At 37.8% G+C, this 15550-nt stretch overlaps 2 protein-coding genes across 7 annotated transcripts in view; one reads left to right on the top strand and one right to left on the bottom strand.

Moving 5' to 3' along the window:
• C9H11orf65 (chromosome 9 C11orf65 homolog) overlaps nt 1-15550 on the top strand; it is a 136613-nt gene that overhangs the window by 101949 nt on the left and 19114 nt on the right. The gene's annotated exons all lie outside the window — the stretch shown is intronic.
• ATM (ATM serine/threonine kinase) overlaps nt 11768-15550 on the bottom strand; it is a 139095-nt gene continuing 135312 nt past the window's right edge. For all 3 annotated transcript variants that reach the window (XM_054441529.2, XM_054441527.2, XM_063671398.1), the window contains one exon: nt 11768-15546. In XM_054441529.2, coding sequence (XP_054297504.2) covers nt 15363-15546 — 184 coding nt within the window. In that variant the 3' untranslated portion in view covers nt 11768-15362. The remainder of the gene's footprint in view (nt 15547-15550) is intronic.

Genomic DNA, 15550 nt, shown 5'->3' with positions numbered 1-15550 from the left:
CATGCCCAGCCCACGCTCAGCTAATTTTTCTATTTTTAGTAGAGACAGGGTTTTGCCATGTTGGCCAGGCTGGTCTCAAACTCCTGACCTCAACTGATCCACCCAACTCGGCCTCCCAAAGTGCTGGGATTACAGGTGTGAGCCACCATGTCCGGCCTCATGCACAAGTCTTTATGGGAACATGTTTTAATTTATCTTGGGAAATACCTGAGAGTGGGATTGCTCTGACGAACAGTAAGTATATATTTATTTATTTCATTTTACTTTGGGTCCCAGGATACATGTGCAGAACGTGCAGATTTGTTATATAGGTATACATGTGCCATGGTGGTTTGCTGCACCTATCAAGCCATCATCTACCATGGTGGAAGACAGTGTGGCGATTCCTCAAGAATCTAGAACCAGAAATACCATTTGACCCAGCAATCTAAGTTTAAAATCTAGCTTTTAAACCCTGCGGCATTAGGTATTTGTCCTAACGCTCTCCCTCCCCTTGCCCCCCACCCCCGACAGGCCCCAGTGTGTGATGTTCCCCTCCCTGTGTCTGTGTGTTCTCATTGTTCAGCTCCCACTTATCAGTGAGATGTGGTGTTTGGTTTTCTGTGTTAGTTTGTTGAGGATGATGGCTTCAAGCTTCATCCATGTCCTTCACAAAGGACATAATCTCATTCTTTTTTATGGCTGCATAGTATTCCATGGTGTATATGTGCCACATTTTCCTTATCCAGTTTATCTTTGATGGGCATTTGGGTTGGTTCCATGTCTTTGCTATTGTAAATAGTGCTCCAATAAACATACGTGTGTGTGTGTCTTTATAGTAGAACGATTTATATTCCTTTGGGTATATACCCAGTAGTGGGATTGCTGGGTCAAATGGTATTTCTCGTTCTAGATTCTTGAGGAATCGCCACACTGTCTTCCACCATAGTTGAACTAATTTACATTCCCACCAACAGTGTAAAAGCATTCCTATTTCTCCACAGCCTCAGCAGCATCTGTTGTTTCTTGACTTTTTAGTAATCGCCATTCTGAGATGGTATCTCATTGTGGTTTTGATTTACATTTCTCTAATCATCAGTGATGTTGAACTTTTCTTCATATGTTTGTTGGCCTCATAAATGTCTTGTTTTGAGAAGTGTCTGTTCATATCCTTTGCCCACTTTTTGATGGGGTTGTTTTTTTCTTGTAAATTTGCTTAAGTTCCTTGTAGATTCTGGATATTAGAAGCTGGAGGCCTCACGCTACTTGACTTCAAACTGTACTACAAGGCTACAGTAACCAAAACAGCATGGTACTGGTACCAAAACAGATATATAGACCCATGGATCAGAACAGAGACCTCAGAAATAACACCACACATGTACAACCATCTGATCTTCGACAAACCTGACAAAAGCAATGGGGAAAAGATTCCCTATTAAATAAGTGGTGCTGGGAAAACTGACTAGGCATATGCAGAAAACTGAAACGGGACCCCTTCCTTACACCTTATACAAGAATTTACTCAAGATGGATTAAAGACTTAAATATTGCTGGGCGCGGTAGCTCACGCCTGTAATCCTAGCACTTTGGGAGGCTGAGGCAGGTGGATCACCTGAGGTCAGGAGTTCAAGACCAGCCTGGCCAACATGGTGAAACCCCATCTCTACTAAAAATACAAAAATTAGCTGGGCATGGTGGTGGGGGCCTGTAATCCCAGCTACTCATGAGGCTGAGGCAGGAGAATCACTTGAACTTGTGGGGTGTAGGTTGCAGTGAGCCGAGATCTCGCCACTTCACTCCAGCCTGGGCGTAAGAGCGAAACTCCATCTTGCGGGGGAAAAAAAGGACTTAAATGTAAAACCCCAAACCATAAAAACCCTAGAAGAAAACCTAGGCAATACCATTCAGGACACAGGCATGGGCAAAGACTTCATGACAAAAACACCAAAAGCAATTGCAGCAGAAGCCAAAATTGACAAATGGGATCTAATTAAACTAAAGAGCTTTTGCAAAACAAAAGAAACTATCATCAGAGTGAGCAGGCAACCTATAGAATGGGAGACAATTTTTGCAAACTATGCACCTGTTTATTTTATAATCTGCTTTCTAAAGTGGCTATACTATTTTGCATTTCCACCAGCAGTAAATAACTTTCAGTTGCTCCACTTGGCTTTTATAAATTGGTATTGTCTGATGTTTTAATTTTGCTTTTCTAGTGGATGTATAGCAGTGAATGACATCTTTTTGTGATTTTAATTTGCATTTCCCCAGTGACTAGTGATGACGAGGATTTCTAACTTGCCATTTTAATATCTTCTTCACCAAAGTGTCTGTTCAAATCTTTGGGCAATTTTTAATTAGGTGTGTAGCTCCTTATTTTTGTGTTGAAAGATTTTTAAAATATATTCTAAAACCAAATCCTTTATTACATACTGTTTTGCCAGTTTGTGGTTTGTGTTTTCATTTTCTTAACAATGTCTTTTGATGAGAAAGAGATTTTAATAATGTCCAAGTTACCATTTTTTCTTTATTGGTTCCTGCTTTTAGTGTCTTATCTAGGAAATCTTTGCCTAAACCAAGGTCATAAAGTTCTTCTACAAATTTTAGCTCTCACATTTAAATATATGATCCATTTCTAGTTGATATTGTATGTAGTGAGGGAAGGTTTGAGATTCATTTTCTTGCATATGGATATGTACCATTTATTAGAAAGACATCTTTTCTCTGTTACTTTGAAGCCGTTGCTGAAAATCAATGATCACTATGTAGGCCTATTTCTGGACTTCCTGTCCTGCTCCATTAATCTGTATGTCTATCTTTATGGCAATACCACCTTGTATTTCTTTTTTTTTCTTCTTCTTTTCTTTCTTTATTTATTTATTGAGATGGAGTCTCTCTCTGTCCCCCAGGTTGGAGTGCAGTGGTGCAGTCTCAGCTCACTGCAACCTCCGCCTCCCGGGTTCAAGCAATTCTCCCGTCTCAGCCTTCTAAGTAGCTGGGATTACAGGCATGCACCACCACCCCTGGCTAATTTTTGTACTTTTAGTAGAGACAGGGTTTTGCCATGTTGGCCAGGCTGGTCTCAAACTCCTGACCTCAGGTGATCTGCCTGCCTCAGCCTCCCAAAGTGCTGGGATTACAGGTGTGAGCCACCACACCCGGCCTACAACCTTGTATGTATTACTGTGGCTTTAGTGTAAGTCTTCCAACCTTGTTTTTCCTTTCAAAAATTGCTTTGGCTATTCTAGTTCTTTTGCATTTCCATACAAATTTACAATCAGTTTGTCAATTTCTACAGAAACAAAAAAGCCTGATGGGATTTTAATTAGGATTGCATTCATTCTATATATCAATTGGGGAGAATTGCTATCTTAACAATATTGTACCTCCCAACCTGTGAACATAGTACATCTCTGTATATTTAGGCTTTTGGCTTCTCAGCAATGTTTTATAAATTTCAGTGTACAGGTAATACACATATTTTATATGCCCAATTGTTTCATATTTTTGATGCTTTTTTTTAAAATTTCAACTTCAGACTGGCTTATTGATGCTATATAGAAATACTGTTGGTGTCTTGTATATTAACATTTACCATGTGACATTGTTAAACTCGTTAATTCTAGAATTAAACAAAATACAGAATCTTTAGGATTTTCTTTTTTTTTCTTTTTTTTTAATTATTATTATACTTTAAATTTTAGGGTACATGTGCACAATGTGCAGGTTAGTTACATATGTATACATGTGCCATGCTGGTGTGCTGCACCCATTAACTCGCCATTTAGCATTAGGTATATCTCCTAATGCTATCCCTCCCCCTCCCCCCATCTCACAACAGTCCCCAGAGTGTGATGTTCCCCTTCCTGTGTCCATGTGTTCTCATTGTTCAATTCCCATCTATGAGTTAGAACATGCGGTGTTTGGTTTTTTGTCCTTGCGATAGTTTACTGAGAATGATGATATCCAATTTCATCCATGTCCCTACAAAGGACATGAACTCGTAATTTTTTATGGCTGCATAGTATTCCATGGTGTATATATGCCACATTTTCTTAATCCAGTCTATCATTGTTGGACATTTGGGTTGGTTCCAAGTCTTTGCTATTGTGAATAATGCCGCAGTAAACATACATGTGCATGTGTCTTTATAGCAGCATGATTTATAATCCTTTGGGTAAATATCCAGTAATGGTATGGCTGGGTCAAATGGTATTTCTAGTTCTAGATCCCTGAGGAATCACCACACTGACTTCCACAATGGTTGAACTACTTCACAGTCCCACCAACAGTGTAAAAGTGTTCCTATTTCTCCACATCCTCTCCAGCACCTGTTGTTTCCTGACTTTTGAATGATTGCCATTCTAACTGGTGTGAGATGGTATCTCATTGTGGTTTTGATTTGCATTTCTCTGATGGCCAGTGATGATGAGCATTTTTTCATGTGTCTTTTGGCTGCATAAATGTCTTCTTTTGAGAAGTGTCTGTTCATATCCTTTGCCCATTTTTTGATGGGGTTGTTTGTTTTTTTCTTGTAAATTTGTTGGAGTTCATTGTAGATTCTGGATATTAGCCCTTTGTCAGATGAGTAGGTTGCAAAAATTTTCTCCCATTCTGTAGGTTGCCTGTTCACTCTGACGGTAGTTTCTTTTGCTGTGCAGAAGCTCTTTAGTTTAATTAGATCCCATTTGTCAATTTTGGCTTTTGCTGCCATTGCTTTTGGTGTTTTAGACATGAAGTCCTTGCCCATGCCTATGTCCTGAATGGTAATGCCTACGTTTTCTTCTAGGGTTTTTATGGTTTTAGGTCTAATGTTTAAGTCTTTAATCCATCTTGAATTAATTTTTGTATAAGGTGTAAGGAAGGGATCCAGTTTCAGCTTTCTCCATATGGCTAGCCAGTTTTCCCAGCACCATTTATTAAATAGGGAATCCTTTCCCCATTTCTTGTTTTTCTCGGGTTTGTCAAAGATCAGATAGTTGTAGATATGTGGCATTATTTCTGAGGGCTCCGTTCTGTTCCATTGATCTATATCTCTGTTTTGGTACCAGTACCATGCTGTTTTGGTTACTGTAGCCTTGTAGTATAGTTTGAAGTCAGGTAGCGTGAGGCCTCCAGCTTTGTTCTTTTGGCTTAGGATTGACTTGGCGATGTGGGCTCTTTTTTGGTTCCATATGAACTTGAAAGTAGTTTTTTCCAATTCTGTGAAGAAAATCATTGGTAGCTTGATGGGGATGGCATTGAATCTATAAATTACCTTGGGCAGTATGGCCATTTTCACGATATTGATTCTTCCTACCCATGAGCATGGAATGTTCTTCCATTTGTTTGTATCCTCTTTTATTTCCTTGAGCAGTGGTTTGTAGTTCTCCTTGAAGAGGTCCTTCATGTCCCTTGTAAGTTGGATTCCTAAGTATTTTATTCTCTTTGAAGCAACTGTGAATGGGAGTTCACTCATGATTTGGCTCTGTGTTTGTCTGTTATTGGTGTATAAGAATGCTTGTGAGTTTTGTACATTGATTTTGTATCCTGAGACTTTGCTGAAGTTGCTTATCAGCTTAAGGAGATTTTGGGCTGAGACAATGGGGTTTTCTAGATATACAATCATGTCATCTGCAAACACGGACAATTTGACTTCCTCTTTTCCTAATTGAATACCCTTTATTTCCTTCTCCTGCCTAATTGCCCAGAACTTCCAACACTATGTTGAATAGGAGTGGTGAGAGAGGGCATCCCTGTCTTGTGCCAGTTTTCAAAGGGAATGCTTCCAGTTTTTGCCCATTCAGTATGATATTGGCTGTGGGTTTGTCATAGATAGCTCTTATTATTTTGAGATACGTCCCATCAATACCTAATTTATTGAGAGTTTTTAGCATGAAGGGTTGTTGAATTTTGTCAAAGGCCTTTTCTGCATCTATTGAGATAATCATGTGTTTTTTGCCTTTGGTTCTGTTTATATGCTGGATTACATTTATTGATTTGCATATATTGAACCAGCCTTGCATCCCAGGGATGAGGCCCACTTGATCATGGTGGATAAGCTTTTTGATGTGCTTGCTGGATTCGGTTTGCCAGTATTTTATTGAGGATTTTTGCATCAATGTTCATCAAGGGTATTGGTCTAAAATTCTCTTTTTTGGTTGTGTCTCTGCCCGGCTTTGGTATCAGGATGATGCTGGCCTCACAAAATGAGTTAGGGAGGATTCCCTCTTTTTCTATTGATTGGAATAGTTTCAGAAGGAATGGTATCAGTTCCTCCTTGTACCTCTGGTAGAATTCGGCTGTGAATCCATCTGGTCCTGGACTCTTATTGGTTGGTAAGCTATTGATTATTGCCACAATTTCAGCTCCTGTTATTGGTCTATTCAGAGATTCAACTTCTTCCTGGTTTAATCTTGGGAGGGTGTATGTGTCAAGGAATTTATCCATTTCTTCTAGATTTTCTAGTTTATTTGCGTAGAAGTGTTTGTAGTATTCTCTGATGGTAGTTTGTATTTCTGTGGGATCGGTGGTGATATCCCCTTTATCATTTTTTATTGCGTCTATTTGATTCTTCTTTTTTTCTTTATTAGTCTTGCTAGCGGTCTATCAATTTTGTTGATCCTTTCAAAAAACCAGCTCCTGGATTCATTAATTTTTTGAAGGGTTTTTTGTGTCTCTATTTCCTTCAGTTCTGCTCTGATTTTAGTTATTTCTTGCCTTCTGCTAGCTTTTGAATGTGTTTGCTCTTGCTTTTCTAGTTCTTTTAATTGTGATGTTAGGGTGTCAGTTTTGGATCTTTCCTGCTTTCTCTTGTGGGCATTTAGTGCTATAAATTTCCCTCTACACACTGCTTTGAATGAGTCCCAGAGATTCTGGTATGTTGTGTCTTTGTTCTCATTGGTTTCAAAGAACATCTTTATTTCTGCCTTCATTTCGTTATGTACCCAGTAGTCATTCAGGAGCAGGTTGTTCAGTTTCCATGTAGTTGAGCGGTTTTGAGTTTCTTAATCCTGAGTTCTAGTTTGATTGCACTGTGGTCTGAGAGACAGTTTGTTATAATTTCTGTTCTTTTACATTTGCTGAGGAGAGCTTTTCTTCCAACTATGTGGTCAATTTTGGAATAGGTGTGGTGTGGTGCTGAAAAAAATGTATATTCTGTTGATTTGGAGTAGAGAGTTCTGTAGATGTCTATGAGGTCCGCTTGGTGCAGAGCTGAGTTCAATTCCTGGGTATCCTTGTTAACTTTCTGTCTCGTTGATCTGTCTAATGTTGACAGTGGGGTGTTAAAGTCTCCCATTATTATTGTGTGGGAGTCTAAGTCTCTTTGTAGGTCACTCAGGACTTGCTTTAGGATTTTCTACATATAGATGTTTGTCTTGTGCAAATGAAATAACTGTACTTCTTCCTTTTCAAATGGTATGTCTTTTATTGCTTTCTATTTACATTACTGCATGGCTAGGAACTCCAGCGCAACGTGGAATAGAAGTGGTAAGAGTGGCATCCTTGCCTTGTTCCTGATCTTTGGAGATAACCAAGGTTTTCATCTTTAAATATGATGTGAACTGTAAGTTTTTCACAGATGTCCTTTGTCAGATGTCTTTTATTCCTAGTTTGATGAGTTTTATCATGACTGAGTACTGAATTTTCTCACAAGCTTTTTCTGCACTACCGGCATGATCATATGGTTTATTTAGTTACATTGAGTCAATCTGGAATAATGCCATTTGGTCATGATTTACCTCTTTCTTATATTGATAGAATTGATTTGCTAATATTTTGTGAGGATTTTTACATCAATGTTCATGGAGGATATTGGTCTTTAGTTTTCTTTCTTGTAATTTTTTTTTTTTTTTTTTTGAGACAGTGTCTCTGTCACCCCGGCTGGAGTGCAGTGGCACGTCTCAGCCCACTGCAACCTCTGCCTCTTGGGTTCAAGTGATTCTTGTGCCTCAGCCACCTGAGTAGCTGGGGTTACAAGCATGTGCCACCACGCCCAGCTAATTTTTTTTTTAAATCTTTGGTAGAGATGGGGTTTCACCATATTGGCCAGGGTCTCAAACTCCTGACTTAAAAGTGATTTGCCACCTTGGCCTCCCAACGTGCTGGGATTACAGGTGTGTGCCCGGCGTCTTTCTTGTAATTCTCTGTCTGGTTTTGAGTATGCTGTCTTCATAAAATGGTTATTCTATTATTATGAAGAGTTTTTGTAGAATTGGTATTATTTCATAGATGGCACTGACTTACCACAATTATTTTCTGTGTTTTTGTCCTTTTCATCTTTGAAATGCCTATGAAGTCCACTTGTCCATGATGCTTTACACTGCAATGATTTAAAATAAATCTGGCAAACAGCTAATTTCCTTTTTCTCTCTTAAAACCTTCGCAACTCTCATAATCATGGAAATCTGAAAACATTGTTTAAGAAATAAGAATTATTGACCAGGCACAGTGGCTCATGCCTGTAATCCCAGCACTTTGGGGTGCTGAGGCGGGCAGATCACTGAGGTCAGGAGTTTGAGACCAGCCTGGCTAACATGGTGAAACCCTGTCTCTATGAAAAATACAAAAATTAGCTGGACATGGTGGTGGGCACCGGTAGTCCCAGCTACTTGGGAGGCTGAGGCTGGGGAATCGCTTGAACCTGGGAGGCAGAGGTTGCCGTGAGCTGAGATCGTGCTGCTGCACTCCAGCCTGGGCGACAGAGCGGGACTCCATCTCAGAATGAATGAATGAATGAATGAATAAAATTTAGTGTTACAAAGAGTTATAAGTTTATATTAAATATTCAAACACTACAGTAGGGAACATTTTGGGTAGTTTTCAAGTAACCTAACATTAAAATCTCCTAACAAGGTTAACAACAATACACAGAATCAGGTTTTGAAACCATCAATTGAAGGACATTTTTTGTTTCTAAAACTTAGAATACCATTTATAGGATTTGTGTAAAATATACAGTGCTTCTACTTGTAAGAGTCACCCACACCCATTATGTCTGCTACTCAACCATAAAAACAGAAAATAAGTGTTGATAAGGGTGTTGAGAAATTGGAACCCTTGTGCACTGATGGTGGAGTTGTAAAATGGTTTGGCCACTGTGGAAAAACAGTATGGTGGTTCCTTAAAAAGTTAAAAATAGAATGACTATATGATCCAACAGTTCCATTTCTGGGTATAAAGAAAAAAAAGTTCTGAAGACATATTTGTATACCCATGTAAATAGTGACAATATTCATGATAGTCAAAGGGTAGAAACAGCTCTAGTATCCACTGATGGATGAATGGATAAACAAAATATATACAGTATATACACACACACAATGGAATATTATTCAGCCTTAAAAAGGAAGGAAATTCTGCAATATATTACAACATAGACAAACCTTGAGGACATTATGCTAAGTGAAATAAGCTAGTCACAAAGAGACAAATATTGCATGATTCTACTTATAAAAGGTACAGTACCTTGAATGTCAAATGCAGAGAGACAGAAGGTAGAACAGTAGTTCCCAGGGGCTGAATAGAGGAATGGGGAGTTGTTTAATGGGTATAGAATTTTAGTTTTGTAAGGTTAAAGAAGTGCTGGAGGTTGGTTGCACACCACTGGAAATGTATTTTATCGCTACTGAACTGTATACTTAAAAATGAGATGGTAAATTTTGTTCTGTGTGTGTGTGGGTGTTTTTTTTTAAGTGACTCACCATTAGTAGTATACTAGCTATGAACACACACTTATATCATGGCAAGAACTAATAAGCAAGATCATGACCACTTCTCTCCTATGTTTCTGTCCCAGTATGGGAATACTGACCTTAAGCTTTAATACTATGTCTCAGTGTTCAATGCTCTTTGTGTTGCTGGATTCCTTCAAATAAGCAATGTGTCTATGTTGATTGCTAAGCTTTAATTCTCACGGGAGAATTATAATATCTTTCCTATTTTCCTGATTTTGTTACGATTTTTCTTGGGATTCAAAATTTGGAAAAACAAAAAGTTTCTCAAGAAATGCTGGAAAGGAAATCCCACTTGGAAACACTAACCAAAACGTTTGCAAACAAAATAAAGCAATAGATAAAATGGATTAGTTGAGGTTATACTAGGAGTATAAGATGATTTAACCTTAGAAAATCAAACAGTGTAGTTCACTATATTAACAGATTCAAGGAAAATAATCATCATCAATAAATGCAGATAAACTGCTAAAATTCACCATCTGTAATAAAACCTCACAGCAGCCTACGGACAGAAAGGAACTTCTTTAATCTGATAAGGGAAATACACACATTTGAAAAAAAAAAAACCCTGCAGCAAACGGTAAATTTAAAGGTAAACACTAACACTTTTATCTTTGAGATGAGGCACACGACTAGAATGTCCCAACATTCTACTGATGATTGTGCTAAAGAGAGGTCCTAGCCAGTAAAATGAGGCAAGGAAAAAAAAAAAGCAAACAGTATAGATTGGAATATGATCCAACAATTCCATTTCCAACATTATTCATAGATTATATGATTATATACATAGAAAATCCAAACATTACTCATAGATGATATGATTATATACATAGAAAATCCAAAAGAATCCAGATACATTTCTAGAAAGAATTAAAAGAGCTTACTGTGGTTACTGGATAGAAAAATCAATATGTAAAAACTAATTTTAATTCTAACAGTAATAATAGGAAAAACTTATGAAAAAAATGTCCTTTATAAGAACATTTAAAAAAATAAAGTGCTTAGGAATAAACATAGTAAAACTATACAAGATCTCTGCAAGGAAAACTCTTAACTGAGTGACATTAGGAACAGGGGAAAATCCGTACCTGAAAGATTTAACCTTAATGAAAACACTAATAAAAATGTCTGTCAACCAGAAAAACTCCATTAACAGAATGAAGAGACAAGCCACAGAATCGGAAAAGATGTTAGCTACGATGTTACGTAACCAACAAAGGATCAGTAGAAATATCAGCAAAGAATATGTTCAGGCAGTTCATCAGAGAAAATCATGCTGACTAACAAGCGTATACTAAAACGTTTAATCTCCCTAGTAATTAGGTACAAATTAAAATGAGACATGATACCATTTTGTTCCCATCAAAATAACAATAATTTTATTTTGAAAATATCAAGTGAGGCAGCAAAATCACCCCTGGTTAAGAACCACTGCTTTTGGATCATACACAATGAAAGTATATATTTCTACATACTGTTGTACATAAAACTGTGTATGCTGTACTTTTAATGGCAAAGGGATTTTTCAGAGGATAATGTCTATTATGAGATCTCCTTACTTACCAAATTCTGAGTCATTATAATCTTTGTGGAAACTTTGACTCCACTGTATTTATGAAAAATCCATTTTGTCAAAATCTAGGCAAAAGAGCCTAAAACTCCAGAGGACTGAATTTATTTAAAAAATATGAGAAACAGGTAAAAAACTTTGCATTTAGGATACCAGGATCTTTGCACTTGTCATATTCTAGTACATTCTTTTAGGCTAGAAATGTCAACTAGATCACTTTCTAGGCCCAAAGGAAGAACATTCATATTTGCCTTTTTGTCAGGAGGCGATTAAGAAACACTACTAGGATATTTAGACTGAGATGCAGCATTATCAGGCTGGTTGTGCAGAGGGTTCCCCGGTTCACACTGCGTGGTCAGTTGCCTATCCTCCTCAGATTGGGAGCTTTATATAGGCAGACTATGCTTGCCTTGCTCACTGCTTTCTCCTTAGGAACGAGTCCCATGCCTGGCACACAGAACACACAAATATTTGAATGAAGTGAATGAGTCTTAGTATATGCTTTTAGAATTATTTATTCAAAAACACTTTATAATAAATTCAGGTAACAGTAAAGTAATACATTCAATAGTACTAAAATCTATAGAAAATAGATAATTTCATTAAGGTGCAATTAAAATACTTGAAATTGGGACACATCTCTATATTTCAAACCAATATACTGGCTTTCTTTTTAAAAGACTATTTGAGTCTTTAAGATGTCCAAAGTTTTTCCTCTTTGCTTTTATTTGCTTTAGACCATATTTAAATTTTTAGCATTCCTAAGTGCATACATTTTAGGCATATACTATAATGACCAAGAGTTTGTGAACCTACTAATTAATTAGGTAGACACTTTGGGAAGGTATGACCTGCACAAAGTAGGGTGGGAAAGCTATTATCTCCCTTAATCTGGACACAACTGTTCAAGCAGTCTATTATTTATTAGCTTCTCTGATAGCTTCACTATTTGGTTTTCATTTACCTTTTGAGCAACTGACTGGCAAACCCCAGATTCTTTTCGCCTGAAATCTTTTCAAGTTAGATATTGTCCATATTACACTTGTACTTATAATTTACTATCTTCTTGCCTTGGACAACTTATTTCTCCAAATTCTGATTTCTCCAGCAGTATATTGGGATAGTATCACTAATCTTGCAAGGTAAAGATCAGAGATGCTGTACATAATATGGGTCAGTGACTTAGCATACAACAAATATTCTATGATTAATATTTTCAAAATCTAACTACTCCTCATTTGTCCTTGGCAGTTTTCTATCTTAGTCATTTGCAGAAAGAGGAGTTCCAGCTTGCCAAAACCTTTTTTTTTTTTTTTTTTGAGGCAGAGTCTTGCTCTGTCGCCCAGGCTGGAATGCAATGGCAACCCTGTCTCTACTAAAATTACAAAAAAAAAAACTTTTATAATCTTAATTCTGTCATCTGTGAATTAGTTATTTCTCCTAGGTTTGTGATCTGTATGTAAATTTGATAAACTTTTCAAAGCCATTGATTAGAATACTTGAACAGAACAGGAGCCTCATAGCATACCATGCAAGGCTAAAGAGTGGATTAATGATGTTATTCAAAGCTCTCTGGATGCAACAACTAGCAAGAATTAGCTACAAATTCATTTATCTATACTATTATCTAGTTGATAATTTCTAATTTCACCCATGAAGATTTCAGGGCTTTCTTAAAGACATTTTAAGTTTACTGTATTTCCTTGATTTACTATAGTAATAAAACTACAAATATATACCAAATATTCATTTAGGCAGCTTGTAAGAAAAAGATACACCAATTTGTATCTTGTAATTTGTAATTTGAAATGCAAAGTAATATTCTGAACAGTTCTCCAGAAGTCAAACCAAGAAATTTATAGTCCAAAAAGTTCTGGAGATTGGTTTTAGGGAAGGGGAAGGTGAGGAGATCATATATGAATGAGTGCCTGCCATTGGCAGTAAAAAGAAATGCCAACTCTTCATAAGAAAAAAATTTATATAACCTTCAAGGTCCAAATACGAGGAGAAAGCTCAATCACCCATTTGTTAATCTCCACAGCTGGGATGAACATTTTCCTAAGGATGGAGAAGAGATTATACTCACTACTACACGAGTCAGTAGTTTTACTTTCAGGTGGCTTTTTATCTGATGTTTATCTTATATGATGACAGCTGGGGGACAGAGAAATGTTCCACTTCTAGCTATGTATCAAACTAGATACCTAAGCCTTTCCCTTCCAAAAGAACACAGAGAAATGCTGGATAAAATGTAGAAAACATTCTTTTAAATACATAGCAGAACTTACAAGAAAGGGGAAATCCTTACGGTCAAAAATGAGGGGAATGAGGCCGAGCGCGGTGGCTCACGCCTGTAATCCCAGCACTTTGGGAGGCCGAGGCGGGTGGATCACGAGGTCAGGCGATGGAGACCATCCTGGCTAACACGGTGAAACTCAGTCTCTACTAAAAATACAAAAAATTAGCCGGGCGTGTTGGCACACGCCTGTAGTCCCAGCTACTTGGGAGGCTGAGGCAGGAGAATTGCTTGAACCCAGGAGGCGGAGGTTGCAGTGAGCTGAGATGACACCACTGCACTCCAGCCTGGGTGACAGAGCAAGACTGTCTCAGAAAAAAATGAGGGGAATGAAAAACCAGAGAGGTAAATATGTGAGCTGATGCTATAGCTGTCCTGGAACAATTTGCCAGTCTCATTAACCCATGGCTTTTAGCTTAGACATCTATATGGGGACTAAAGAACCCAGGGCTTGCCAAAGGCAGGCAGTGGGAATTAAATGCACCTCCTTCCACCCCTACCATAAAGGTGGGACACATGGAAGCTTATACTCTCAGTGAAAAAGGCATCAATCAAATATTCTGCCCACTAGCACAGGGAGATGAGGAGGAAGTGTGTCTGCCTTGGCCTGGGAAATCTCCTATCAGTAATTTATGCTACACTTCAGGTATGGAAACCCTAAAGCCAAGAAATTAAGAATGGGCTTGTGTCAGCAACAGCCCTGGGAATATGACATAAACAGACACTCAAGATTCCCATAGATAAAGCCTTGCTGAAAATAAACTCACTTTTCAAAAACACAAAACTGGATAAACACCCTATCAAATACAAAAATTAACAGATATAAACAGGAACTAAATTTTAATAGAACTATTAGAGTGACTATCAAGTACAGACATTTAAAATAGTGACTAAAAAACATTTTAAAACATTAAAAATGACATCAAGAAATAGAGATCTGAAAAATGATGCATAATTAGAAATGAAAAACAATTTCTGAAAGAAGCCCAATGGATAGGGTAAAAGAGATTATATACAGCTGACAAGAGAATTCATGAACTGGAAGGCAATCTATGAAGGTATCACAGAAAGATAACACACATGGACAGTACAGAAGGGCTTAAAAGATAAAGAGAATAGAATGAGAAGTTTCAATAGACACTGAAAAAAATAGTAACTACATCTAACTGTGTCTTTGAAATTTGTTCTCCATAACAACTTCATTATTTAGTAACACTGAGTGATCTTACTAGGAAAAATCCAAATACATTCAGGGTTTTTTTTTTTTTTTTTTTTGGAGACTGAGTTTTGCTCTTGTCACCCAGGCTGGAGTGCAATGGCATGATTTTGGACCACAGCAACCTCCGCCTCCCAGGTTCAAGAGATTCTCCTGCCTCAGCCTCTCGAGTAGCTGGGATTACAGGTGCCCGCCACCATGCTCGGCTGATTTTTGTATTTTTAGTAGAGATGGGGTTTCACCATACTGGCCAGGCTGGTCTCTTGGCCAGGCTGGTCTCGAACTCCTGACCTTGTGATCCGCCCGCCTCGGCCTCCCAAAGTGCTGGGATTACAGGCGTGAGCTGCTGCGCCCAGCCCAAATAACCATTATGTCTAAAGAGTGAGAGCAGAGATATTCCTTAAGACCATCAAAACATTTTTGAATGGTGATTAAATCAAGTATTAAAACCAACATTCAAAAAAAAACCACAATAGTTCACTTAAATATTAATCCCTACTTAAAGTATGTTGGCAGGTTAAAAATAAAGGCTAAAATATAATTTCTAAAGGCTGAATGCAAGGGTAATTTATATGCTGAAGATCACACCCAAGCTTTCCATCCTGGGAAAAGTCGGCTGAGATTTTTGGGGTCTATGGCCTGCTGTATGAGCAAATTCACTTGTCCACCAACACTGAGCACAGTGCCTTCTTCCACTCCTTTCAGTTTCTCTTGTAGTCTCATTAAGACACGTTCAGCTACTTTGTTGAAACTCTGGTCAATATCACTAA

This window comes from Pongo pygmaeus, chromosome 9 (genome assembly GCF_028885625.2).
Source record: "Pongo pygmaeus isolate AG05252 chromosome 9, NHGRI_mPonPyg2-v2.0_pri, whole genome shotgun sequence".
Taxonomy (NCBI): Eukaryota; Metazoa; Chordata; class Mammalia; order Primates; family Hominidae; genus Pongo; species Pongo pygmaeus.
This window is presented reverse-complemented; position numbering and strand designations above follow the sequence as displayed.